Here is a 27,360-nt window from a genome sequence, read left to right as displayed (position 1 = left end):
AAATCAGGCATCCTCCCACTTTTGTGCCTGCTATCAGTATTAAATCATCTTCAGTCACCTAGGGAGGCAATGGATTAGTAGGATTGTGTACTTACTAGAGGGAGAGCTGGTAACACCACTTGTAGGCAAGCCTGCCTAACACTTCCCCTCCAAAACTATCAAAGCATTACAACACCATCTTTAAAGGAAGTTTTATTTTGCTGTATATACAATTTAAGCTATTAAAAATTTACACAATATTTACAAATTAAATAATTATCCAAACCCTCTTCACCTCCAACACATAACTCTGCAACACAAAAAACAATGAAAGAGAAGTTAAAGGAAGCCATTGGGATGAATATAGGCCATGAACATTTCCCAATGGTCTCTCCATTTATGTATTTTCCTTTTCATTTATGTATGTAAATAAACTCCTAAAGGATGCAAATATCATGGAATGTGTGGCACAGTTTAGCACATCCTCTGCTAGTCATTTTATTGAAACTGAAAACAGAATATGGACGCTTCCCTAAACTATTCCCACCTTTAAATTCAAACAATTCAATTTTAAACAGGACATATGGCATATTTAATTAAAAAAAAACTTTTAACCAATTGCTGGAAGTATGAGACCAAGTTTTCTCCTCTTCCGCACACCCAGCACTGAATTAAAGATGTTTATACAGGCTGGCTTGTTATTGCAGAGTTCCTCATATTACCATAGTTATTTCTGGTAAGGAGCCAAACAAGTTATTTTGGGGGCATGGAGGAGGGGAGGGGACCCTCAGCATGACATGGATTTTGGAATCAAAGAGGATATATGAGGACCACATGTCAAATTCTGAGTTGACTGATCTTATTGTCCCTTTACAGAATGATGAAAAGGCCTCTCTGCTCACTGAAGGAAATGCACATGTTCCAAGCATGCAGCCCCCATTAAAAAAGAAAAAAAAAATGCAGTCTCTCACTACTTCATGTTCCATGGCTAGAGAACAGGAGGTTCTCGATCCACACTCACAGATGAGTCTGCATTTATGTATGGATTTTACTCATGCTTTTTGTTGTTGTTCTTGCTTAAAACCAAGTTTTTCTTTCTTAAGGTTTGGATATAAAGAAGGGAGGGAATGCATAGTTATTACACCAAATGCAAGTTTAGCCCATTGTCTTGCTACAAAGTGATATGCAGCCTGGTTGCCTTTTGATACCCTCTCCCCACCAGAACCCTAGCTGTCTGCCAGATATCACCGTCCCTTGTCACAGTCACCCACTCCCGTCCTCGATGCTCAGTTCTAGTTCTTGGTGGCTGGGACTCCCATCCAAGCCAGTATTATAATCCTGATGTGCGTCCAACAAAAACACATATGTGTTTAAAAAATATAAATCTTTAACTACTTTTGCTCTTCTTCAGAAGGAACTCAACTATTAAACCAATTTACAACCCTTAAGTGCTGTCTCTGAATTGTTTCCCTGAGATAGGTGTATGATTAGAAGCCACTTAAAGAGAAGCACTGAAGGGTTATACCAACTGCTGAATTAAAGTAAACTGAATAGCAAACAACGGTTTAGGGTCACCACACACACAATTTTTGTTTTTCTGGGTGGGGAGGAGAGGAATTTTAGGACTCATTCCGTGCTAGTTCTATAATGTAATCTATTGCCTGTTGCAGAGCATCTTCCTTATACTAAAAATGCTTACTTAATCCTTCATTACCTCACCTATCTAAATCCAGCCCATGGCTTACTTCCCCATTAAGTTGATATCCCTTTAGATACAGGGGTGTGTATGCTGTATTATGTTTGCATTAGGTATGTGAGTTCACATAAAACTCTATTGGATGGGATTTTCAAATCACTCAGGGACCTTTAGGACCACCAGTTCCACTGAAAGTCAACAGGACTGGTGCTCCTAAATCACTTAAGTGATCCCCCTGTCATGACTTACACTCAGGAGACGTGTCAAACAATTACAAGTCAGATTAGTCCTCTCAAATTACATTATTGAAACACAATGTTTGAGGACTTTAATATCCCTGCCTGTTGTCTTAACCTATTGGTCCTGTTTTTAAAATTATATAGGCTTACACAAAAGGGACAGAAGTAGCCTATCGTAATGGCCAAGGTAGCCAAGAACCTTTTCCAGCTGATTACTAGCAGACTGAACAAACTCTTGGTCCATAACCATGACCACGGTTTAATTGCTTGCTTACGTCAATCCAAAAAGTTTTGAATGGTGTTAGTCTTTTAAGGTGCAGTGGTGTGCAAGCAAGGATCTGGGGAAAGAACTAGGCTGGACAGATTGCAGAGGAGTTACTAAAAATCTAACATATGTGAAGGTGCTACAAGTAACAAACCCATAAAGTCATATGTTCTTATATCAATTAGCCTAATGTCCTTTAATTGACCTACAGAATCTTGGTAGTAAACCAGACTGGATGAGCAGGGTCTCATTGCTAATGGGAAGTTTCTACTTATTTATCCAAAGTAAAGATATTTTCCTATAGGAGTTCCACCACTAATACTGTCAATCAACAAGAGTCCATTCAACCCTTAATAAACTCTTCTGAAGTTGTTAGGCCACTGCTATAAAAAAGAAAAAGAGCAGAGGTGACTCTTTTGTGTCTTGAAAGCAGCTCTCAGAGAACCTGACGGTGGTGCCAGGAGCTGTACAAGGTCCATGGGGACAATTCACAGAAGATGGCTACAGGATCATGACCCGCATACACACAGAACATCATGAACCTGGCCAATAAGCCATTTTCATCCCAGGCATAAAAGGATGGACTTAAGTAGACTCACAAAGGATGAGGTTGGCCCATTCACTTCCAAGTAAGACTGGAGGTGGAGAGCCATTTCATCTCCCAACTCCTTAGCAATTAAAGTGTCACTACGATGAACAAAGCATGTGAAAGCTGCAACATTAGAGAGTATCAAAGGCCAGAAGTGTCATTGAGTAGCCATGGCTACTGCAACTTCTCCAATCCTTCAGTGTGGGAAACATGACAAGTGCTTCTCTGGTTGTGGGGCACAGAGAAGGGGGGAATATTAACTATATCTGACTAACTTCTAAATTCTTTGCTATCTGTGCCATCAGCATAGATTCATTGCTAAACACAGGAAAATCAATACTCTGGTTTCAAAGGTCTAGCAGATTCCATTCTACATCCAGAAGATGTTGTTCTTGCTGGGATGATTATTTGAGCAGTGTAACCCAGGGGAGGGGTTTTAACTGCACGATTATCTCCTTCTAAGATGATCATACCAATGCTATTTGGATAAAACTCTTTGAGCATCACAATTTGTGATCAATACTGAAGCCATTTGCACTAAGTTAAATTCTAGATTGCGAGAGCCCCCACTGGGCTTCCTCAGATGATGCAGAATGTTGATCTCCACCTGCACTAGAGCACTCAGAGAGGAAATAAAGTTAAAAATTGACTTTAAAGCAATCTCACAACTCTCCCACAGGGTCCCATGGGCTGCAAGTGTCCCACAGAGTCCACTGTTCCATTCAGTGCTCCTCATTCAACAAAAATAAATTCAAAAGAAGGGTATAAAGCAGAAGCGATGGTTGACGTCGTAACTTTACCCCACCACAAACCAATCCAAACCAGCAATGACTACCAGCAATACCTAGGGTCTGGATCCTGTCATCCTTAGGCTTAACTGTCTTGGGAGTTCTGACTGAGTGTTAGTAAGGGACGACGAGAGTGTTTCATGAACTCCTCTCACCTTGAATTGAGTCACCTACATACATTACTCCTACATATAAAGCTGAGACTATGCTCACTTACAGGTATCCTTCCATGGGTAGTCTGTTATGGAAATACACCTCTTTCCCCCTTTCATGATGGGAGCATGTTTCTTATGTTTCAGCTAGATATTAACATTGTTAGGATGAGCCCAGAAGGCATTGCTTGAGGATGGAGGCCAGCCGCCACATGAATGCCACAGAGGTAGAAAGAACCGGGTTAAAGCAGGAGAGAACTATTTTGAGAAGTTGCCACCCAACTCCTGTTAGGCGGATGGGGGGAGGAAGGGCAGCTTTCTAAACAATAGATATGCCCACTGCAGTTAAGTGGCACACCACGGAAGTCCCTGGGGTCTGACCACCTCAGCCCTGTGCATCATGTTTTGTAGAAGGACCCTGCTTTTCAGGGAATGCTGCTGGGAAGGCTCTGGAATTAGAACAGTTAGTGCACAGGTGGGTATGACTGAATCTGCACATCAGAGAGAGGACAGCTGCAGACTGGGCAGTGGGTTTTTGTTGTTATTTTTGTTTTTAAATTAGAAACCATGGCAGATTAAAGAGTCAATTCTGAGCCCCAGCATAGCGGCCCTAGCACTCTCATGTCAAGTCAGCACTTGGTGCAGGGTTAGAACGTCCTAACAGAGCGATGGCAGAGTCTCATTTCTCTTGTCGCATCCCCAACCACCACTGCACACGCTGCTTTTCAAAAGAACAAGTCAGTGTCAAACGGTAACCCAGGCAAGACAAGGTACTTAGGACAGGGGGGTGGGAGGGGTGTCAATGGGAAGGGGGAGAGGAGGATTCCAGTTTCTGAAGCCGGCGCCTGCGAAGCTCAGCTGTGTCAGGCTCCCCCGGTAAAGGCTGCTCCTCTTCTTCCTCGTGTCCAGCTGGCTCTGTGTATCCCTCCGCACCCACCAATCCAGATGGATCATCTGAGACAGCAACAGGGGGAGGAAATCATCAGAGGTTGACATCCACCAGATTCCATTGTTTCCCCACGCTCCTAAGGGACTCAGAACCACTACTTTAGGACAGCCAAATGTGGCCATTAGCACTTAAAGGGACAGCCACCTGGCCTGTCTCATTCAGCAGCAAACCCTCAGCTGGGACACACACCAGCATGACAGATGCTGCCTATCCTGGATGCAGCTGTACCCTGCAGAGTCAGTAGATGTGTTGCACCTAGGATGAACATGGTGCAGCCAAGTGCCATCAGCTGCTAAAGCCCGTTACTACAACATTTGGCCCTCTCTGTAAGGTTCCTTAGGGAATGGGTTAGGTCTTGTTCCTAGACCACGTGGCTAAACAGTGACACCGTGAAGCTTCGCACTACAAGGTCCTACAACAAGGAGGACTTTCGTCTACCTGTTTGACCTGTTGAGTCTGGTTCCACTGCCGCCACTGCTGGAGAGGTCCCTGGGGAAGAGGTACTGTCGGGTGAATTGAAAGTGGTGGATTCTCTGGTGGGTGGCTCTTGAGAGGAGGTCGAAGTGTTTAGGGAGCTTGGCAGCTGCGTAGGACGGGGTGACCTGTCCAGAGGAGAAGCCAGAAGAGGGTTACAAGGTGGAGAGCTATAAACAGACCATGATCAATTCTTTGTAGTATGCTATCACCTAGAGGCCCCAGATGAGATCAGGGCCCTAACAAAGGAACTTTACAAAATAACTGTCAGACTGGATCAGACCCTTGGTCTAGCTAGTCCAGTATCTTGTCTCCAACAATGGCCAGGACCAAGTGTTTCAGAATCAGGTGTAAGAACCTCACAGTAGGCAGATACAGGGTAATCTGCCCCTCCCACATTGAACTTTCTACTTCATTGCTTAAGCCAATGTCCCTTCCAAAATTTTTGCTGTCATGACAATTCTCAATATTCTTGATATCCATATCCAAGCCCTTTTTGAATCTTGTGTAATAAAAAGAGTGCTCCTGCCCAGAACAGCTTACAATCTAAATGGATGAGAGAGACAAAGGATTACCATCCTCCTCTTCATGTATAGGAAAGCTAAGACAAAGAGAGAGAAGTGCCCCAACTCACACAGGATGTCTGTAGCTGAGCCAGGACTTGAACCGTGATCAGAGTCCCGTACAGTGTCTTAGCCACAAGAACATACTTCTGGCTTCCAAACTCTGCTTTCCTAGCCCATGTTTCCTTTCACAGGGTAGTGAGCAGAATCTTGGCCTGAGTGCAAGTGCAACTGCATCTTCCAGTGCCGGCTTATTCCTGGCCCAAGGATAGGAATAAGGGTGTCTCCACACTTCAGTGCTAATTTGCCATACAAGTAAGCAGGCCTTAAAGTATCTATTCAGTGCTATAAAAAGGAGGTATTGCCAGGAACCGAAACTCCTGAGTTCTCACCCTCGCTCTGAGAAGCTATCTATGGCAACAGCTTCTCCACCGCTCTGCTTCAGGCCACCCATTTGCACCATGCAGCTGGTTACTGACCTACGTCATGGGTTGAGGTTTGTTCATAAATCCCTAGATTTTACATGGCACTTTTCATCAGCAAATCTCAAAGAACTTCACAAAGGTGGTCAGTATAATTATTCTCATTTTACAGATGGGGAAACTCAAGACCAGTGGCAGAGTTGGGAGTAGAATACAGGTCTCCTCAGTCCCAGTCCAGCACTCTCTCTCCTAGGCCCCACATATTGGTGGTACAAGCTTTGGACATCTGTTATCACCAACAAAGACCACCCACTTTTAGCATTGTGAGGATAGGGAGCCAGCAGTTTGGAATCACATGGCATTACAATATGGTGTCACTAAGCTAGATGGATCCAATACAGAGCTGGATGGATTATAGTCAAATCAGTGGTTGCACCATGTGTCCGACAGAGTATAAGATCTCACCCCCTGCCGCAGTACTGGATAGTTACCCAATGGTCGCCAGAACGGTGAGATACTGGTTTATCTGTAACATGGCTGCATCTAGGAGTGTGTGGATGTTCTGCAGACACTGGAGCCTGGCTTCCAGATGCTGCCGGTCATGGCCTTCCATGGCACGGAGCTCTTCGTCTGTCAACCCAGCAAACCCGGCGGGTGGCACAGGCATGGGAGGGAAGCCTGTTCAGAAGGAAAACAGATGGTCTGTAAGAGAGGACTCAAGGCAAGCTTCCTGACTCCCTCTCCAATGGACAAGGTTTTAATTATTGGTTAAATCTATCAATTTACTGAAGAAGATATGATCATGCTCTTGGCAAATTGCTAATTTGGCCCTTAGAGACAAAGTTTGGTATTTTCTTCTCCCTCCCCATGCTCCCAATAGAGGAACAGCCTTCCCCTATCCAGCCCTGGATGGAAGAAGCCACCCTAGCTTACCAAATAGAGGTGGCAATGACATTCCCATCCATGGGGGAGGGAAGGGAAAGCCAGGCACTGCTCCCACAGGGGCTGTGTCAGATCCAGATGCTGAATCACCACCAGGTCTCGAGGTACTTGCTGCAGAGGGCGAAGGGGACAAAGAAGAGATAGCAGCCGGGTTAAATAGTCCTGGTACATTTATGTCTATCCACCGCTTTACACATAGCCAATGAGGTTTCAGCATGTCTTCCAACACACAACACCTGGGTATCTTTCTCGGGTCAATGTTAGTTAATCCCATACTATAAAATAATGTCAGGAAGATAAGGGGATATGAAGCCTTTCATCTCTGGTGGTGCCAGTTCCAACCTGGACCAGGGGTGGAGACTAGCTACCTCAGGGGGTGGTGGGAGGGAATACAGAACTTTTTCTCTCTAGGGGCGCTAGCTCAGATCCAGTCCCACATCTGAGGGACTGGCTGGCTCAGCAGGTCAGGGAATTCTCCACTCGGGCACCAGCTCCAATCCAGCCCCAGAGTGGGGAGATTGGCTGGCTCAGGTGGTCAGGGAATGGGATATAGGGTCTTTTCCCCTTTAAGGGACCAGCCACAGATCAATAGTGTCAAAGCTGTTTTCATCTTGTGGCAACTCTGTGGTCTGTTGGTGAGTCTCTGTCCAAACCACAGAACCCACAACTGGCATAACTGGCCTCCTTGCTGGCAGTCTCAACTTACAGGTCTAGAACCAAATGGGCTGGGGAGAACCAGAAGCAGGTCATAGTTGAAGTATGTTGGTGGGGCAGTGAGAGGGAAACCTGCCCCAGTGATGGGATGAAGGAGGTGGTTAGATGCTGTGGCTTCTCACCTGTTGTCTGAATGCCTGAAGTGGAGGGTACACTGGAAGCAGCAGAGGGATTCTCTGCATTGTTGGGTGGCTGGACACCAGGCACTGGAGGAAATGGACCTATGGGAGGCCAGAGAGGGAACATCCCAGGAGGAAACGGGGGCAGGATTCCTTGGGGGACTGCGGAGTGAAGGAGAGAAGTGGGTGACCCATAGAGAAGAGAAGCCAGACAGACACTACATTTCTCCAGCACCTTCCAGCCAAGGGTCTCAAGACACTGTGACATTAAAAAGGCCTCAGGGGAGGTAGGTCAGTGTACTATCCATTTTACAGAGGTACACTTATGTACAGTGACAGAGCCGAGTCCTGATTCTCAGCACCCCCACATCCGGCTCCAGCCACAGGACTATCTGTTCCTGCTTCTGGAAGGGGAATAATCCAGGAGTCCTGATTCCCAGTCTGTTGCTCCAAGAATTACACAATTCCTCTCCATTACACAATGCTCTTACTTTCCTTCTAATGACAGAGAAGCTAAAGGGCCAAATGTCTTTGGTTACTCCCATACGGCCCAATGCATTGTAATGTGGTTGTGTGTATAACTCAAGGCAGAGTTTGGCCTAAACAAGGTACATTCAGTAGTACAACATAGTAATACACTTCAATTTTTCAGTGCTGGGCAAGCAGTCCCAGTATCAACAGCTGCTGCACCTCACCGTGGAGGTGGCTGCAGTGATTCCCATCTGGGATGAATGGCATCAGAACAGGATTACTGGGAAACTGCTCAGCCCTGCTGGCTTGGTGTCCAGCGAAGCTGTACTCACAGTTAGGCGGCTGGGGAATCAGTGGAGGATGGTGCGGCGGTGGCTGCTGTTGCTGCGCTTGCTCCTGTTGCTCAGGTGGCGTTTGAGACTGAGTGGGGAGGGAGGCACGGAGGACATCCATGCGGCAGGTGGGGCAGGTCTGCTGCCGCTGGAACCAGGAACGCAGGCAGCTGTGGAGGGGGCAGAGGCCACCTGGTTAAGATTGGCTCATCAGACAGGTTACTTTTTCAGGGCAATAGGATTTACACACAGTCCCGACAATTAGCTGGAGACGCCCTCCCCTGTTATTGTTTCTCACTCTTGCCATTGGCAGGTGGAGAAGAGAAGAGATTTCAGCCTGCGTAGACCCATTCAATCCATGGCTTCTCGACAGAGACAGCCAAAGAGTCCAGTTCGGATGGTATTTTACATGGACCTGCTCACTAGGGACTGAACTTGGAGCCACCAACTCACAGGCCTCCAGACAGCAACGACCAGGCCTCACAGTTGAGAAGAGATGGATTGGAACCAGTGATCTACAGCTGAGGGGACTGAATTCCTTTACAGATCCTTTTTAGTTGTTTGGTTCTTCCCTGGCACCATACACCTTACAGCAAGGAGGAAGTTACCATGCCCTGGCTTCTCAATTATACAACGACAAGGCTTGGATTTTCATGCTGTTGGCAGCTAACTCCACGCCACAAAGAAAGCCATCTGCAAGCAGCTGCATGGGCAGAAGTATTAGCCTTTCCTCACCTGGTGTGGAATATGTGGTTGCATGGCAGGCGTTTAGCACCCATCACCATCTCCTCCCGGCAGATAATGCACACATTATCCATGGCCTGAAGCTCTTCTGGAGTGGCATCAGGGTATCTGGGGCAGTAAATTAAATTATAAATATAAATAATAATAAATAAATTAAATTATAAATAAATTAATGGAGATATCCTATCTCTTAAAACTGGAAGGGACCTTGAAAGGTCACCGAGTCCAACCCCCTGCCTTCACTAGCAGGACCAAGTATTGATTTTGCCCCAGATCCCTAAGTGGTCCCCTCAAGGATTGAACCCTGGGTTTAGCAGGCCAATGCTCAAACCACTGAGCTATCCCTCCCCCCAATAGAGTTTTAAGAGGCAGTAACGTATATATTCTCTGATGATCTATAAGGGCAGTGATGCCAATGAAGGAGCAGGGGCTATAACAGGAGATAATTAAGCAAAGGGAAATTTAGGTTGGATAGCAGGGAGATCTATGTGAGACAGTCCACCCACCCCCAAGAGAAGTCATCTTGCCCAGGGCATTCCAAACTGGATGGGACAGGACTGAGGGGTTGCGCTAGATTAGCTGTGACCTACTAGGCCTCTAACAAGCTGTACACTGGACTGAGTGTCTTAAGCCAGACTGCTGTAATGCGGATTCCCTCTGTATTAATGAAGCTTAAAGGGCCAGAGAGATTCATTGCAAACATGGCTGTGGGGTCTTGTGGCCAGAGGACTGGGAGTCAGGAAATCTGGATTCTACTCCCAGCTCTGCCACTGACCTTGGGCAAGTTCTTTCCCCTCTCTGTGCCTGTTTCCTGCTCCCACCCTTTGTCTATTTCGAATGTAAACTCTTTGGGACAAGTGCCATCTCCCTACGTGTCTGTGCAGCACCTGGCCCAGTGTGGTCCTCCCCACCCCAATCTCAGTTGAGGGGGTGAGGCGTCTGTGCGGTGCTTTGCCCAATGCCTTTAGGACCTACTGTAACAGATTTCACTCTGTAGAAGCAATTTCCCTCCAAGTGGATACTTACAGAGTGTTCATGTTGCGAATGGCACGGCGTGACATGATGGCATCAGTCACAGCTCTCTTGAACTGCCTGAAATGACACACAAGTTGTTGGAGTTACACACACACACACACACACAGTATCAGACACTCAGCACATGCTCAATCAATACCCCAGCGACATCTTACCTCATTGCCAGGTACATGGGCCGGATGGCAAAGAGAGGGAAAGTGTGCACTTTGATCATGATTGTCATGAAGGCCATATACAGCAGCACTTTAATGAAGCCTGAGGAAGAAGGAGAGATATTAGTGCTCTCTCTCTCTCTCTCGTGTGCCTCTACTTGGAGGATCTCATTGCCCTTAAACACTAGCGAACTCCCACATCCAACCCCGGGAGGCAGGGAAGTGCCTCAATTTTACAGGTGGGGAAAGAGGCACAGAAAAGAAGCAATTTGCTCTCCCATGTCACACAGTGAGTCAATGACCAAGCTAAGAACAAAACCCAGGAGGCTCTAGTAACTCAATTGCACTCCCCTCACAGAGCTGGGAATAGAACTCTGGAGTTTTGGCTCCCAGCTCCTCCCTGCTCTAACTCCCCTCCCAGAGCTGGGGTTAAAGCCCAGGGATCCTGACTCCCCATCTTCCTTGCTCTAGCCACCAGACCACAATGTCTGCACAAACCAACCCACGGTGGTCTCCAGAAATCCACCCAATCTATATTTTGAGTCCAATTTTACCAAACCATCAGCATTTTAGACCTGGTCTACACTATAGAGTTAGCAGCAAAGAGTCCTGTGGCACCTTATAGACTAACAGATGTATTGGAGCATGAGCTTTCATGAGTGAATACCCACTTCGTCAGATGCATGACTACAGAGTTAGATCGACATAAGGCAGCTTACGTCAACCTAACTCCATAAGCGTCTACTCTAAAATGTAGCTCTCACCAATGTAACTCGCCCACTACACTGACTTAATAACTCCACCTCTGCGAGAGGCGTAGCACCTACGTCGATGTAGTTAAGTCAATGCAATGTCAATGTAGACACTGTGTTCCTTACATCAACTGTTGCTGCCTTTCAGAAACCCCCCCACAATGCCCCACACTGGGAGTTCAATCGGTGCAAGCACTCCTGATGAGTACTCGCACCGCCAACACAATAAGCATAGTGTGAATGTATAAAACCGATTCAATTACTGCGGTGGTCAACTTAATCAACATAACTTAAGTCAACTTAATTTTGTAGCGTAGATTTCCCCTTAGTTTTAATGATACATTAAATGATTTGGGATTGCCACAGGCTTCTCTTACAAACACAGCTCCTACTTAGCTCCATTTCAATCCCACGTTTCTTCCTCTGTGGCATTCAATGAAGTGGTGAGACCATCTACAAACTACCCCTCCCAACCATGCTCCTATGAAGAGCTCTAGCACAAGGCCCCATATAGCACCACAATTCAGGCTCCCATGGCTGTTAGATGTTCAGATGGGAGAACACACAAGTCCCCACTGGGCTATGGAAGGAGCTGGCTGTTATCCAGAGCTGGGGAGAGAGACTGTACCTGTGAAGAGCTCCGTGTACAGCATGTAGACCGCCTTGTTGTCCCATGGATTCTCACTCTGCAGGTCAACTGAATGCAGAATGTACTTTATGAAGATTGTGAGCACCATGGTCATGAGGATGGCATACTGTGGGTACAGGAAAGAAATAAAAGAGATGTCACAGGATGAGCTAATCTTTTAAAGGAGTTGGAACTCATCTGTACCCTGTGCCAAGGCCAGCCCACCTCTCCAGGTGAGGGACCAAATCACATGGTAGGAAACGGGTGTCTCTGAGCCAGGCCTGAGATTAGGGAGAGAAGAAAGGAGTAGGGAGGCTCTCCTTAGCTCCCTGGCAGATGGCCTGGGAGTGCAACCCTACAGGAAGCAGGCTGGAGGAAAGCCTAAGCAGAAGGGAGTAAAGACTCACTTTAACTTGAAGGCAGAAGGCCTGGGGAACCTGACCTGCATGGAGCAAATGGTCTCTATCAGAAATCCCAGGGCAGGGGAAAGGACTTGGCTGATATGCATAACTTCTGGTTTTGGAGAAATAAACAGAACCACAAAAGAAAGGGACCAAAATCCAGATGCTGCCAAGAGAACTCTGAAGCACTGGCTGGTTAGTCAGCCCCACTGGCTTACAATGCATCACAGAGCTTTGATTTGCAGTAAGTAGCGGTGCTAGGCAAATATTCCTCCCTCCCTACTTGCCACACAGGCAGACAAATTTCATACCTCAAACCCAAAGACCAGCTGGACAGAGGCTCCCCGGGTGAGGATGCTGTGGTAGGCATGGCTGACAAACAGGAAATCCAGGACGCCCAACAAGAGCATCAGAGCTGGACACAGAAAGAAGGGAGGTTAGACACTGGAATTACAATATTGAGCTGTGATTTGGGGTACACATGGGGAAGTCTTGACAGAACTAAAGAATGGGGTGACTTAAGCATAAGACTAGGAGCCAGCACTCCTACAATCTATTTCCAACCCTGGAAATGGAGTATGATCTAGTAACCAGGATTCCTGGGTTATAACCTTAATTTTCCCACTGACTCACTGTGTTAACGGTGGGCAAGCCACTTCATGTCTCAGTTTCATCTGTAAAATAGGACTAACACTCTTCTCACAGGGGACTGGGAAGCACTAGGCAAGTGCCACGTGGAAGTAATGAACTGCTACATCCCATACACAGAACATTTCAAACCCTAAACTGCATGGGATGAAAGCCATGCGGGGTGTCAAACATTGATATTTACATTACAACAAAGCCCCAGTCAAGATCTGGACCCCATCAGACAGCACAAACACATCTCAATGGGTCCTTTAAGATCCTCTGAAAACCCCAGCTTCAGTTTCCCATGGCACTTTCTTGCACGAGTCGGTGTGTTAACCCCAGCGTGCTGCATAGTTTCATTCTTCCTTCCTGACGTTTTAGCTAGCTACAGGGTTCTCCTTGATGTCCTGTCCTCAGTTAGGTTGCTGTGAGCTGTTAAACAGCTGCTCTGCTCCAACCCAGAGTTGAACAAAGCAATCGAATCCATAAAAGGCCTTCTGGAAGACATTACATACTGTTTTGACAAGGTTATCAACTCTGAACAGTCTCACACTCAACTGCACAAATGAGAAGGGGTTTTACATTAGCCTGTCACATGCAAATTATCTTCTGAAATTATCTTTCCTGGCCAGCTGTTGCTGCTCATCGAGTCCTGGAGAGGAAATGTTCAGAGTAAAGAAACTCTTTCCCCCCCTTCCCCCCGCCCCGTTCTCCCCTAGGAGATTTGTGTCAGGTATCAAGCCACGTCATGCCATCATTAAACTATGTTGCTTTAATGATTTCTCCACAGCCTTCCCTCTGCATGGGTAACACTTACTCACAAAGTCATTTTCATTATTAACAGTGCAGGCAGAGGTTAGCAAGCTTCTCACCCACAGCTTTGCCAATGCGCCTCACTCAGAATGGCAGGCCACCACCCTCGCTGCTATTCCAGGGCTGATCCATTCCCACACCCATAATCCTCTGCCAAAGCCCCTCAATCCTGGCTTGCAGCCGCCACATTCCAGTCCTGGGTCCTCTCTTACCACTGCCACTGCCCCACAATTCTGAGCCACTGCATCCCCTGCTACTCCAATCCTGCATTCTCTATGCCTCTCCATTCTGATCCACAGCACTCCCTGCCAGTCTAGTCCTGGACTTTCTCCCTCTCAACACACAGTTCTGCCACTGCCTCTAAATCCTGACTTGCTGCACTCCCTGTTATACCACTTCTGGACTCCTGACTCTCAGCTCTGTCAATGCCCCTCAATCCCAACCCACAGCTTTCTGCTACTCCAACCCTGAGCTTCCCCCTGAGCCCCACAGCGCTCAGCTGATGCCCCCTCAGTCCTGATCTGCAGTCCCCTTGCAGGTAGATTATCCCATATCTGCCACACTGCCGTGTTTCTTGCACCTTGCTCTGAAACATCCGGTGCTGGGCTCTGACCCAGTATGGCAAGTACATTGTAATGGGGGGAGGAGGGGAGAGAAACAAGAACAGGGGAGGATAGACAAAGGGAGTAAAATAAAGGCACTTACAGATTATGCGGAAATGAAAGAGCCAGGAGATGTTTGGACTCCTCTCCATCTGGGAAGAGATGAACAAACTTTTAGGACTCTTCACTCAATTTTCCAAAACCCCATTCTCTGCATTCTGACTGCATGAGATACCCAGGAACTGTAAAGAGTTACTGATGTAGGACCAACCGGCCAATCTCATTTTCTATCCATCTTGGTTTCTACACCACAAGCATCATCGTGTCTTGCTGGTTCCTTGTCTGCTGGCATCACAGTGTCTTGCTGAGCACTTCGAGGTACTGAGCTACTTTAGCTCCTGCAGAGTCAGCACTTTTGCTATTTGTATTACTCTAGAACAGGGGTTCTCACAACACATTTTTTGGTGACCTAACTCTTGCTGGTGGCTGTTCTGACAATTTTTCCTAAAATACATATGTAACTTTAGGAAAAACAAATAAATGTGCACATATACATGTCCAAATCATTGTAATTTATTTATGTAGGGTTTTTTGCAGACTCAGTAATAAAAACAATGTACAGCTGTCTCTATTCTTTACTGGACCTAAACAGAATAGAAATACAAATAAGGTGCTTTGTATGTTCTTGTCTTTTTTCTTATAGTTTCTTTTGCCTTTTTTTTTTTTTTAAAAAGACTTGCTAGCTAGTACCTCTGCTGTGAAAAGTGATATTAACAAACATACAAATATCACATTTCATAGCAGACTTACTCAGTCCCAGCAAGCCCAGGGACAAATTAAACCCTGGATGGGGAAGTGGTTATGGAAGCAATGGGGCACTGGAGGAGGCAGCAGGGGTGATTGGGGATGGTGAGCTCGGGACCAGAGCCTGTCACCTCATAACCAAGGAATGGAGCCCAAAGCCCCGGGGATGGGGCCTGGGGATGGAACCTGCCACCCACCATGCCAGGACTGAAGCCCAACTTCATCACCCCTGGGAAGGTGGGGGAACTCACACCGTCTGTCTGCTCCTCCAGCTTTTCTGCCTCCAGAGGCAGCCAGGGCCCAACCACTGCTGGCAGCCCCCGGGGAAGGGCTGCTGCTTTGCCTCCACCATCACCACCCAAGAGGCTGTGACCGCAAGAACATCCCCTGGTGGCCGCATTTGAGAAACACTACTCTAGAACCTTAGGTGCCCCAGTCATGGAGCAGGCCTCCACTGTGCTAGGCACTGTATAAACACAGAACAAAAAGATGGCCCCTATCTCAGGGAGCTTATAAGACAAGAAAACAGTGAGATAATCCTGACCAGCCTGGGCCGAAGGACAACTGCATAAGCACTAATGAGAAAAATGAATTTAGAACAAGCAGAGGACACAAAAGGATCTGCTTCCCATGCTCCCTACACACAGGACACACTATGCTGTGACAACCAAAGAACAATGGCAAGCGTTTTCATCCCTCAGAAGGCCACAGAAGTAGCTTAGATAGACAAATCCTTGTTTGTTACCAAGATCACTGATTGACTCCCCAGATAGATGGCAGCCAACCCGAGTCTGGCATCCTGCTCAGTGGCATGTCACACTTACAAAGTCCACCCGGTCCTCAGCAAGCCAGTGGAAGCACTTGAGGAACAGGAGGAGAGTGAAGAGGGCCACAAAGCGGGGACTGAAGTCATCTCTGAAGACGGTGAAGGCCAGGCAAGTTTCCGTGACCGCATACCATGATCGCTCAAGTAGGTGCTGAGAGAGAGAGAGAGAGAGAGTTAGCAGCACTGTCTCAGTTCCCCACATACTGCTCGTCTTAGTTCTCAGTACTGAGGGGAGGAGGAGAAGGAACTTATCCTTTTATGAACCAATTTCTAAGGGAAAGCATTTTCTTTTGCACTCCACCATCTTCCCTCTGAGGCTCTCAGAGCACTTGGGTATCAAACTCTGTACCACAGTTCTGTAAAATGGGGTAACAGCAATGCCCTGCCTCACAGGAACGTTGGAAGGATAAATACATTCAAGACAGACACTCAGACACTCTGGTAACGGGGGTCATGCAAGTACCAAAGATAGATATGATTTTATGCTCAGCGTCAAAATCCCATTTAACTTACAATCAATGCAGCTCTCCGAGCAACCCTCTGCTACTGTGTACCTTCGTCACCCAACATAACTGCCAGAGGCCTCACTCACCTCCATTTCTGCTGCTCGGAGCTGGCCAAAAAACACTTTGCCCATGAATTTGCCCAGGAGGAAAACCAAAACGAAAGCCTGAATGTAGAGAACCTGCAGGGAAGGGAAAGGGAGAGATTGAACCAAAAGAAACACTCACACACTACATCTTATGAACCAAACCAGACCAAAAGAAAAGGCTGGCGAGAACAATCCTGCAGCACCCCTTCTGGCCTAGATCCGACCTTCCCATCCTTAAAAAGTCTATGATTTACAACACCCAAGGGATTTACTTTAACCAGTTAGGACTGTCCTCTGTCCACTTTCAAGGCACATACCTTCCCATCTTATTTCCTATCCCCACGGAAACATATGGCTAGTTTTCAGTTAACCCCTTCACAACATCCTAATGCCCTTCAGGCTGTGTGAGATCTGTGTACCCTGGAATTTGTATTTTGAAGGTTCTTTGGTTACTGTGGGGAATTGGTGAGATGTACAGATTTCTACTCCACTTGCACCTGCATGTTACTATGTACGTTAAAAAAGCCCAACTGAAAACAGATTAATGAGCCTTTCCAAATTTAGCTAGAATTTTGCAAGCCAGCTGTGGAGTCAGTTACATGCACACATACTAATATATATTTCCCACACTAAAGCAGTAGTTTGTTCCGAGTACTACTGGCTCAGCAACTGCTGTAGCGTGGAAGTGTTTGTTTTGGTCAACATACCCTGAGGGAATAGAAAGCAGAAGTGAACTGAAAAAAGAGCCACTGAATTACATTGATAAAGATAAATGAGTCATCTGAATGCTGTCCAGTGCTCCCTGAAGTAAATTTGGGGTGGGAGGAGAGGGACAGGACTCTGTCCATTCCCTAGCAGATGGATGCCAACCTCACACAGAAGTCATCATCACAGTTTGCACTTATTAGCATCCTTGCTGGAAGACTGAGTGGAGTGGTTAAATACACATTAGGCCATGGAGACAGAACTCCCTCCAAGCAGGGCTAAAGCCCACTGGTGATCAGTATGGAATACTTGCCCTACTGCTGCAATGCTATACCTATCCTTGGGATAAAGAGAGAGAGAGGCTCCAGAGCAGTCAATCCAGCACCTTTCACTGATATTGCATCTATTCAATTAAACGAAAGCCCAAAGGAAGCCAATATTTCGACTGATTAGCAAGATTCATTTGGGACCTCAACTCCTGAACCTCCAACTCAAGAGTTAATCAACCCAAGGATGAAATGAGACAGCCAAAGACTGTGCAGGATTTGGCTCTGCGCTATATCAAAATAACCCTGGATTTCAGCTCTCTTGAAAATGTTATGTCCTCCACTCCCCGTGTAAATGTAGAGGCACCGCATAACAAATTGTTTCCAGGAACTGGAATACAGCACCGGTTAAAAGGACTGCGTTGACAGGAGTTTGCATTACTGCTGCTCCTGTTCTTATACCACATCCCACCAACATACCAGAGCCCTCCCTGTAAGAGGAAAGCTTCAATTCCATGTCACACTCAATTCACACTCCCTCTGCTGATATCGACAGAAAGGGGGACACAATTAGTGCCAACTGTGCAGGGTTAATTGCGGCTTGGATTCTCAAAGTGGAAACTCATTCCTCTGATCAGCACCAAACAGGAATGACTTTCAGTCACTACCAAACTGGGAGTTCAAAGACTAGGTCTCATTACCAATCCCCTGAAGACAGGTCACTTCCATGTGGCTTTGGATGGCCACTGTAGCAGTGCAAGTTAAATACCAATAGCTGACAGGCTGAGCCATTATCAGAGCAACCTGCCCTCCTCCCCACAACCTGGGCAGCCCATGGAGTGCGTACTTACTGCCATGCTGGGGCTGGATTTGGTCAGATACACCACCGTTGGGTAGAACTGATGCTTCAGGTAATAGGCATGAGCCACTACCACCGATGTCAGAGCCAGGCTGGCAGCCATCATGACTGCCGTTCGGAACATCGCCCCAGCCCAACGACCTGGGAGAGGGAAGACAGACATGAGCATATGGTTTAAGAGATATAGAATAAAGCCATAGCTGCCTTCACATCATCTAAGGCAACAAAAGAGCCACCAAATTTGCATTATAAGGGGTCAGTAGATCATTGCTGTATTTGGTTTGCTGCTTCTTGGCTTAAAGTTTTCATTACATTCCTGCTCTCCATCTGCTTTGGTCTTGGCCTCCCATACTGGTAAGTTCCCACCAGGCCATGGACTTTGTCTTCCGATATTTGTCTGCAAAATGCCTACCAAACACTACGTGATCACACAGCAAACTTCCTTTAACCTGGATGTAAATAGTTATCAAAGGATACCAAAGCACTTTACAAACAAAAGAATCATTCCATGCAGCCATCTCTAGGGTGGGACAGGGAAGCTCTTAAACAGCCACACGGCACCAATGAGCAGTAGTTTATGACTGGAAGCAAAGAACAAGTCAACCAAGAGATTGGTTCTTGGCCCTATGCTGTTAAACATTTTTATCAATGACTTGGAGGAAAACATTAAATCATCACTGAAAGTTTGCAGCTGACAAAATTTGGGGGAGCGGCAATTAATGAAAAGGATAGGTGAGGTCACTGATACAGAGCAATCTGGACGATGCATGTTTTAATACAGTTAAATGTAAATATTAGGGCTGTCAATTAATCACAGTTAACTCATGCAATTACTCAAAAAAATTAATCACGATTAATCGCACTGTCAAGCAATAGAGTACCAATTTAAATTTATTAAATATTTTGGATGTTTTTCTACATTTTCAAATACATTGATTTCTATTACAAAACACAATACAAAGCAGGGCTTTGGACTGGAGCCCGGAGCCGAAGCGCAGAGCAGCTCCAGAGCAGTGGAGTTGCAGGTTTTTAGCTGGAGCAGAGCCGGAACACAGCTCCAAGCTCTGATACAAAGTGTACAGTGCTCACTTTATATTATTTTTATTACAAATATTTGCACTGTAGAAAATGATAAACAAAAGAAATAGTATTTTTATAAATATATGGAGATATACCTATTTCATAGAACAGGAAGGGACCTTGAAAGGTCATTAAGTCCAGCCCCCTCCCTTCACTAGCGGGACCAAGTACTGATTTTGCCCCAGATCCCTAAGTGGCCTCCTCAAAGACTGAACTCACAACCCTGGGTTTAGCAGGCCAGTGTGCAAACCACTGAGGTATCCCTCCCCCAATTAGCCTGTTCTCGCTTTCAGGTGACATTGTAAACAAGAGGAGGGCGGGATTATCTCCTGCAAATTGTAACCAAACTTGTTTTGTCTGAGCAATTGGCTGAAGTAGGACTGAGTGGACTTGTAGACTCTAAAGTTTAAACATTGTTTTATTTTTGAATGCAGTTATTTTTGGACATAATTCTACATTTGTAAGCTCAACTTTCATGATAAAGAGATTGCACTACATTACTTGTATTAGGTGAATTGAAAAATACTATTTCTTTTGTTTTTTACAGTGCAAATATTTGAAATAAAAATACTATAAAGTGAGCACTGTACACTTTGTATTCTGCATTGTAATTGAAATAAATATATTTGAAAATGTAGAAAACATCCAAAATATTTAAATAAATGCTATTCTATTATTGTTTAACAGTGCGATCAATCATGCAATTAATCGCGATTAATTTTTTTAATCGCCTGACAAGCCCTAGTAAATATACACATCCAGGAATAAAAATTGTAGGCCATACATACAGGATGAGGGAAGCAGTGGCTGAAAAAAATTTGGGGATCATGGTGGATAATCAGCTAAACGAGAGCTCCCACTATGACACTGTGGCCAACAAGGCTAGTGCAATCCTTGGATGCATAAACAGTGGATTATTGAATAAGAGTAGAGAGGTTATTTTACGTCTGTATTTGGCACTAGCGTGACCACTGCTGGAATACTGTGTCCAGTTCTGGTGTCCACAGTTAGATAAATTGGAGAGGGTTAAGAGCAGAGCCATGAGAATGGTTAAAGGATTTGAAAACATGCCTTATATGATAGGTTCAAGGAGCTCAATTTATGTATCATAACAAAGAAAAGGTTAAAGGGTGACTTGATCACAGTCTGTAAGTACCTAGATGGGGAATAAATATTTGAGAATGGGCTCTAGATTAGCAAACAAAGCTCTAACACAGTGGTTCTCAACCTTTTGTACTGGTGACCCCTTTCACACAGCAAGCCTCTGAGTGCAACCTCCCTTATAAATTAAAAACACTTCTAAATATATTTAATATTATAAATGCTGGAGGCAAAGCGGGGTTTGGGGTGGAGCCTAACAGTTCACGACCCCCATGTAATAACTTCATGACCCCCTGAGGGGTCACGACCCCCAGTTTGAGAGCCCCTGGTCTAAAGCAGATTGTGAAGAACTTCAAAAAGATCTCACAAAACTAAGTGATTGGGCAACAAAATGAAATTTAATGTGGATAAATGTAAAGTAATGCACATTGGAAAAAGTAACCCCAACCATACATACAATATGATGGGGGCTAATTTAGCTACAATGAGTCAGGAAAAAGATCTTGGAGTAATTGTGGATAGTTCTCTGAAGATGTCCACGCAGTGTGCAGCGGCAGTCAAAAAAAGCAAACAGGATGTTAGGAATCATTAAAAAGGGGATAGAGAATAAGACTGAGAATATATTATTGCCCTTGTATAAATCCATGGTACGCCCACATCTCGAATACTGTGTACAGATGTGGTCTCCTCACCTCAAAAAAGATATACTGGCACTAGAAAAGGTTCAGAAAAGGGCAACTAAAATGATTAGGGGTTTGGAGAGGGTCCCATATGAGGAAAGATTAAAGAGGCTAGGACTTTTCAGCTTGGAAAAGAGGAGACTAAGGGGGGATATGATAGAGGTATATAAAATCATGAGTGATGTGGAGAAAGTGAATAAGGAAAAGTTATTTACTTATTCCCATAATACAAGAACTAGGGGTCACCAAATGAAATAAATAGGTAGCAGGTTCAAAACAAATAAAAGGAAGTTCTTCTTCACGCAGCACACAGTCAACTTGTGGAACTCCTTACCTGAGGAGGTTGTGAAGGCTAGGACTATAACAGCGTTTAAAAGAGAATTGGATAAATTCATGGTGGTTAAGTCTATTAATGGCTATTAGCCAGGATGGGTAAGGAATGGTGTCCCTAGCCTCCGTTTGTCAGAGGATGGAGATGGATGGCAGGAGAGAGATCACTTGATCATTGCCTGTTAGGTTCACTCCCTCTGGGGCACCTGGCATTGGCCACTGTCGGTAGACAGATACTGGGCTACATGGACCTTTGGTCTGACCCGGTTCGGCCATTCTTATGTTCTTATATTCTTAACATGATCCAATGGCTGGAAGCTGAAGCTACACAAATTCAGACTAAATAAGGTGCACATATTTAACAGTGAAGACATTTAATCCATGGAACAATTTACCAAGGGTTGTGGTGGACTGGCAATTTTTAAATCCAGATGGGACATATTTCTGAAAGATCTGCTCTAGGAATTATTTTGGGGAAGTTCTATGGCCTGTGTCATATAGAAGGTCAGACTAGATCAGCGGTTTTCAAACTTTTTTTCTGGTGACCCAGTTGAAGAAAATTGTTGATTCTCCTGATTCAATGGAGGGATTTGGGGTGTGGGAGGGGCTCAGGGCTAGGGCAGAGGGTTGGAGTGCAAATGAGGGGTTCAGAGTGTGGGAGGGGGCTCTGGGCTGGGGTGCGGGAGAGGGTCAGGGCTCTGGAGTGGGGGTGCAGGCTCTGGAGTGGGGTCAGAGATGAGGGATTTGGGGTGCAGGAAGGAGCTCTGGGTTTGGGGGACTCAGGGCTGGGGAAGGGGTGCAGGAAAGGGGAGGGCTCTGGACTGGGGGTGCAGGCTCTGGGGTGGGGCCAGGGATGAGGGGTTGGGGTAGGGGCTCAGGGCAGGGGATTGGGGCATGGGCTTACCTTGGGTGGCTCCCGGTCAGCGGCGCAGCAGGGGTGCTAAGGCAGGCTTCCTGCCTGTCCTGGCACCGGAGACCGTGCTGTGCCCTGGAAGCGGCCAGCAGCAACTCCAGCTCCTAGGCGGAGGTGCACAAGTGGCTCCGTGCGGATCTCGCCCGCAGGCACCACCTTCCCAGCCAATGGGAGTGCGGAGCTGGTGCTCAGGGCAGGGGCAGCACACAAAGCCCCATCACCCCTCAACCGCCTATGTGCTGGACCTGCTGCTGGCCACTTCCGGGGCGCAGCACAGTGTCAGAACAGGTAGGGACTAGCCTGCCTTAGCTGGGCAGCACTGCTGATGGGATTTTTAATGACCTGCTCGGCAGTGCTGCCCAGAGCCACTGTGACCCAGTGCCTTACGTTCCACAACCCAGTACTGGCCGCGGCACCCACTGGCCATGGGTTTGCCACTCCAGGCCAATAGGGGCTGCAGGAAGGGCGGCCAGCACATCCCTCGGCCCGCACCACTTCCCGCAGCGCCCATTGGCCTGGAGCGCGAACCGCTGCCAGTGGGAGCCGCGATCGGCAGAACCTGTGGACGCGGCAGGTAAACAAACCGGCCCGGCCCGCCAGGGGCTTTCCCTGAACAAGCGGCGGACCGGCTTTGAGAACCACTGACCTAAGGCACATCACTATCATTCTGTACCTGAGTTGTAAAACAGGAATAACAATCTTTCCTTTTCTCTCCCATCCTTTGTCTTTTTTTAAGTTAGACTGTACACTTTTCAGGGCAAGTATTCACTCTGTGTATAAAAGCAACTAGCACAATGTGGCCTTGAGGCACTAATGCAATAACAAATAAAATATGCCAGTAGCAGTCAAAGGAAGAGAATTAGCTCTCATGCCTCCCAGAAGTCTCTGCTCTAGCAACTAAAGAGCATTCTCTCTCCAGAGCCAGGCACAGAACCCAGAATTCCATCTCACAATCCTCCAGCTACCAGACCAGACTGAGAGACACCCGTGCTTTCTGAATGTTTAAATACTCAAGTCCAATTAACAGCATTCCTGTGCTAGAACATTAAAGCATCACATTATAACAAAGCAAAACACTGACACATAAGAGTGAATATAAAGCAGTTCCGTGCTCTAAGGCTGTCACACATTTCACAAATCACAAGTAGGGCGGTGGAATTTTACTTAGCCGTCCAGATGGCCAAAGAAGCAATGTCTTGCCCCTTTAGGGAAGTTATTTATAAGATGAGTTTTTGAGACCACATCTTTCTCTTCGCTTAAATTTCAAGCAGAACTGGTCTGTCCCCTAAACCTGTGAATTATAATCTCCATGTTTAGATTAAGATAATTTCAACTATATAAAAGCAGATGGCAGAGTTGTGGTTAAAATGTTAGATGACAGTTTCTGAGCCTGCACATGACTAGCTACTTAGGTTACTTTAACAGTGGAGTTATATGCACCCCCTTCATTTCAAGTAGCTTATAACAGAAATGCTGACAGCCTGTATCCATTCAAGTGTCAGGGAGTACCACTTGGAAATTCTTATAGGGATGTCATTTCCATGTCCCATACTAAACAGCTTCAGCCAGTCTACCCTGCATTAAAACAATTTAGTTCTTTAAATACTTATGTGCTAGAAGTGGATTTTTTATAACACAGAGTTCACAAATATATTTTACATTTCATTAGTGCCTTTCACACCAAAGGCTCTGGAAGCACTTCACTGACTATACATTATTAATCCTGTTTATTACGGTAGTGCCTACAGGTCAACCAAGAATGGGGCTCCATTATGCAGGGCACTGTACAGAGTAGTTGATAGACCCTGCCCCAAACAGTTCAGTCTAAACAGATAGAACAGATGAAGAGGGTGCGAGAGGGAGCATATATGACAGACAGACCCAGAGCATCTTTGAAAGCACAGTCAATGCGGAGATGAAGGGGTAGAATCATAGCTGGCACAGTGTGTTATAAGGGGGTTGGACAGGTGAATCATGATCAAAGACTCTCCAACAAGCCCCCTTTGTTGAAGAAAGTACTAGGAGCGATTAGGTGGGATCTATAGTTTCTATCCTGAGCACACAAGAGCTTGCTTGTAGACTGCATGAATCTTATTTATCAGCCTTGAGTGTGGCAATGTTATCCCCACTGGGCTTCTTCCAGGGAATCTTGACAGCCTTTCAAACCTGAGGGTAGAACTGAGCCTTCCCCTCCACGTAAGCAAGATTTATTGTATAAAGTGCTTGGGACACACTTCAATATTGCTGGCAGATAGGAGAGTCAGCATTCATATTACAACCCTCATACCTCCAATCCTTTCTCCCCTACATCCATTTTTTTAATACTTGCCTCGCCTTCAAATTATTTTCTCCTCCCAGTTGGGTTTTAAACTTTATTGAAGTTTGAGAGACAGGAAAGTGAAGGAGTTACATACTTTGGAAAGGGAAGAATTGTTAATTTCTACATGAGCTGCTTCAGAAGTTCTCTCCCATCATTTTTAATATTGAAAGAAAGGGAGGGTATCAATTTCCTTAAGGGTCTCTTCTCCCCCAGTCCATATGAGTGACAGCAAAACACACAAGAATCCCCCCCACCTCCGACACTTTCAAGGGAGCCATAAAAGGACATTCTCCATCCATGTGAGCTCTACTACCCCTCCTAGCATCTTTGCCCTCCCCTTCCCCCAATAAGAACAGCTCAGGTCCCCAACAACTACTTAAATCCCAGTACTTCTTCCCTCCCAGCTTCTTAGATACCTCCTACTACACAGGCTCTAAATTGCCCACTCCACCCAAAAATGCACCTTATTCAGGTAACCAGGATCAAGCTCCGTTCTCACACACCACCTAGCCAGCCCACCCAAATTCGATCTTCCCTTCTCCAGACCTTCCAGCGCTCCCTGGGATAGCTCAGTGGTTTGAGCATTGGCCTACTAAGCCTAGGGTTGCGAGTTCAATCCTTGAGGGGGCCATGTAGGGATCAGGGGCAAAATCAGTAATTGGTCCTGCTAGCGAAGGCAGGGGCTGTACTTGATGACCTTTTATTGGGGGGGGGGGGGGGGGAATAGCTCAGTGGTTTGAGCATTGGCCTGCCAAACCCAGGGTTGTGAGTCCAAGCCTTGAGGGGGCCATTTAGGGATCTGGGGCAAAAATCTGTCTGGGGTTTGGTCCTGCTTTGAGCAGGGGGTTGGACTAGATGACCTCCTGAGGTCCCTTCCAACCCTGATATTCTATGATTCTACGTTTCTTCTATGTTCAGCTCCTCCCCTACGTCCCCCAGCAACCCCACTTCCCACTGTTCCTTTCCCAGCCCCTCCCCAGGCCCCTTGTACCTGCTGCACCCCCCAATCGGTCCATCGCCCGGTCTCCCCGGCCCGGACTCACCAAGATCCGGGAGCCCCTCGGGCTGTTGCACCCACCACCACAACCAGCTGCGCCTCCCCCCGCCCTCTGCCGGAAGTCCTGAAGCTAGGCGACACCTCACTTCCGTTTGGGATGTACCATCCGCACACATCCTAGTAACCCCACCCAATTCACCTCTATGGGGACTACCCGCAGTCACGGCCAGTGGTCTCGCCTCAGACCCTCCCTTATTTAGAGCAGCGAGTGGTACAATTCGAACACAACCTGCTCCTCCCTTTCAGGATGCAGCTGGACTGATTCAAATTCATAACTCCCTGATGCCCCCCCCGCCCACTTCTTCAGACGGTACGGTCCCAGTATCTACTTGGTATCGTCCGCCTTCCACCGCTAAGGAGTGAAGAGGGTCCCGTGGCTCCTGCTGATTGGTAGCGTCATGGGTGTCCTCTAATCAGAAAAATCCCCAGCGCTGGCCAATGAGGAAGGAACAGTTGTTGCTAGGGTCTGTGGGGCAGGTTATGGAACAGACCTGTGGTGGACTCTGCGTGTGTGTAATGAGTTGGGTATGTTCTCATCCCAGATTCCCCTCTCGTCACCTCCCCACCAGCTCTGCCCTGAGGGGAGAAGTGGGTCCCTCAGGTCCAGGGGGAGGGTGGCACTGTGGGACAATGGATAGGGCACAAGAGTGGGAGCCATATGTGCTGGTTCTTTCCCAGTTCTAGGAAGGGAGTGGGGTCTACTGGGTTAGAGCGGAGTGGTGCTGGAAGTCAGGACTCTTGGGGTTCCATTTGTAGCTCTGGCACTGACTTGCCATGTGAGTGACCTTGGGTAAGTAAGCTCTGTGTGCCTTAGTTTTTCCAGATGTAAAACCATAAGGTAAGGATACTATGAGATAATGCTATGAGATCCTTGGATATCAGTCGTAAATTTTACTGTAAAATTTCCTACAAGTCAAAAATATGCTGCACCAGGCAATATGTGCTATAGTCCTGAGAGCATTAAGATGCAAAAGAGAGAGATCAGAGAGAATAAGCATCCTCCCTATTCTGCATTTGTCATCTCTCTGCCACTATGGTAACAGATCTGACTCGGCCTTACTGTTCACTTGCATCAGAAAGTAAACACTTCTGTATCTGAGATGCTCAGTCTTTCCTGCAAGTAAAATCCCTCAGGGTGGGAATGTATTTGACTCAATTAAATGCAATTGTGTGACTATTATTGAATAAAACTATTGCAAAGCAAACAACCTAGTGCCTCATTTTATTTGTGAGTCAATTTAGTGCTCAAGAAAGTAAGGCATATGCCTGGAGTTCTGGTTTGAACAGTTGCTGGAAACTTCCCTTATACAGTTAATTTCTCCTGATCTGCAATACCCTTCTAATCCCAGATTCACCACATAGCTCTGCCAAACCAA

General features: G+C 46.4%; 1 protein-coding gene across 2 annotated transcripts; it reads right to left on the bottom strand.

The window, feature by feature from the left end:
- Positions 1-177: 177 nt before the first annotated feature.
- On the bottom strand, positions 178-26,075 carry SYVN1 (synoviolin 1). 2 transcript variants are annotated; one of them, XM_045025051.1, is made up of 16 exons: positions 25,971-26,075; positions 18,496-18,644; positions 16,674-16,766; positions 16,080-16,232; positions 14,555-14,603; positions 12,718-12,821; positions 12,006-12,132; positions 10,629-10,728; positions 10,465-10,530; positions 9,430-9,546; positions 8,695-8,864; positions 7,895-8,053; positions 7,050-7,169; positions 6,608-6,794; positions 5,096-5,259; positions 178-4,662 (listed from the first exon to the last, which is right to left on the bottom strand). In XM_045025051.1, exons 2-16 carry the CDS (start codon positions 18,625-18,627, stop codon positions 4,508-4,510), a joined length of 1,896 nt encoding a protein of 631 aa, XP_044880986.1. In that variant the 5' UTR covers positions 18,628-18,644; positions 25,971-26,075; the 3' UTR covers positions 178-4,507. The 2 variants fall into 2 exon arrangements, with proteins under 2 accessions (XP_044880986.1, XP_044880985.1); XM_045025050.1 differs by having other exon boundaries at positions 25,919-26,022.
- Positions 26,076-27,360: the final 1,285 nt, after the last annotated feature.

This window comes from Mauremys mutica, chromosome 7 (genome assembly GCF_020497125.1).
Source record: "Mauremys mutica isolate MM-2020 ecotype Southern chromosome 7, ASM2049712v1, whole genome shotgun sequence".
NCBI classification, from domain to species: Eukaryota; Metazoa; Chordata; order Testudines; family Geoemydidae; genus Mauremys; species Mauremys mutica.
Note: the sequence above shows the minus strand (reverse complement) of the source record. Positions and strands in the feature narration are given on the sequence as shown.

Coding starts and splice junctions, on each gene's coding strand:
- SYVN1 (XM_045025050.1), bottom strand. CDS start 25,943: ATGGACCGATTGGGGGGTGCAGCAG. Junction 10,531..10,628: donor CCCATGTACCTGGCAATGAG/GTAAGATGTCGC, acceptor GTGTCATTTCAG/GCAGTTCAAGAGAGCTGTGA. Junction 7,170..7,894: donor TTCAGGCATTCAGACAACAG/GTGAGAAGCCAC, acceptor CGCCCTCTGCAG/CAAGTACCTCGAGACCTGGT.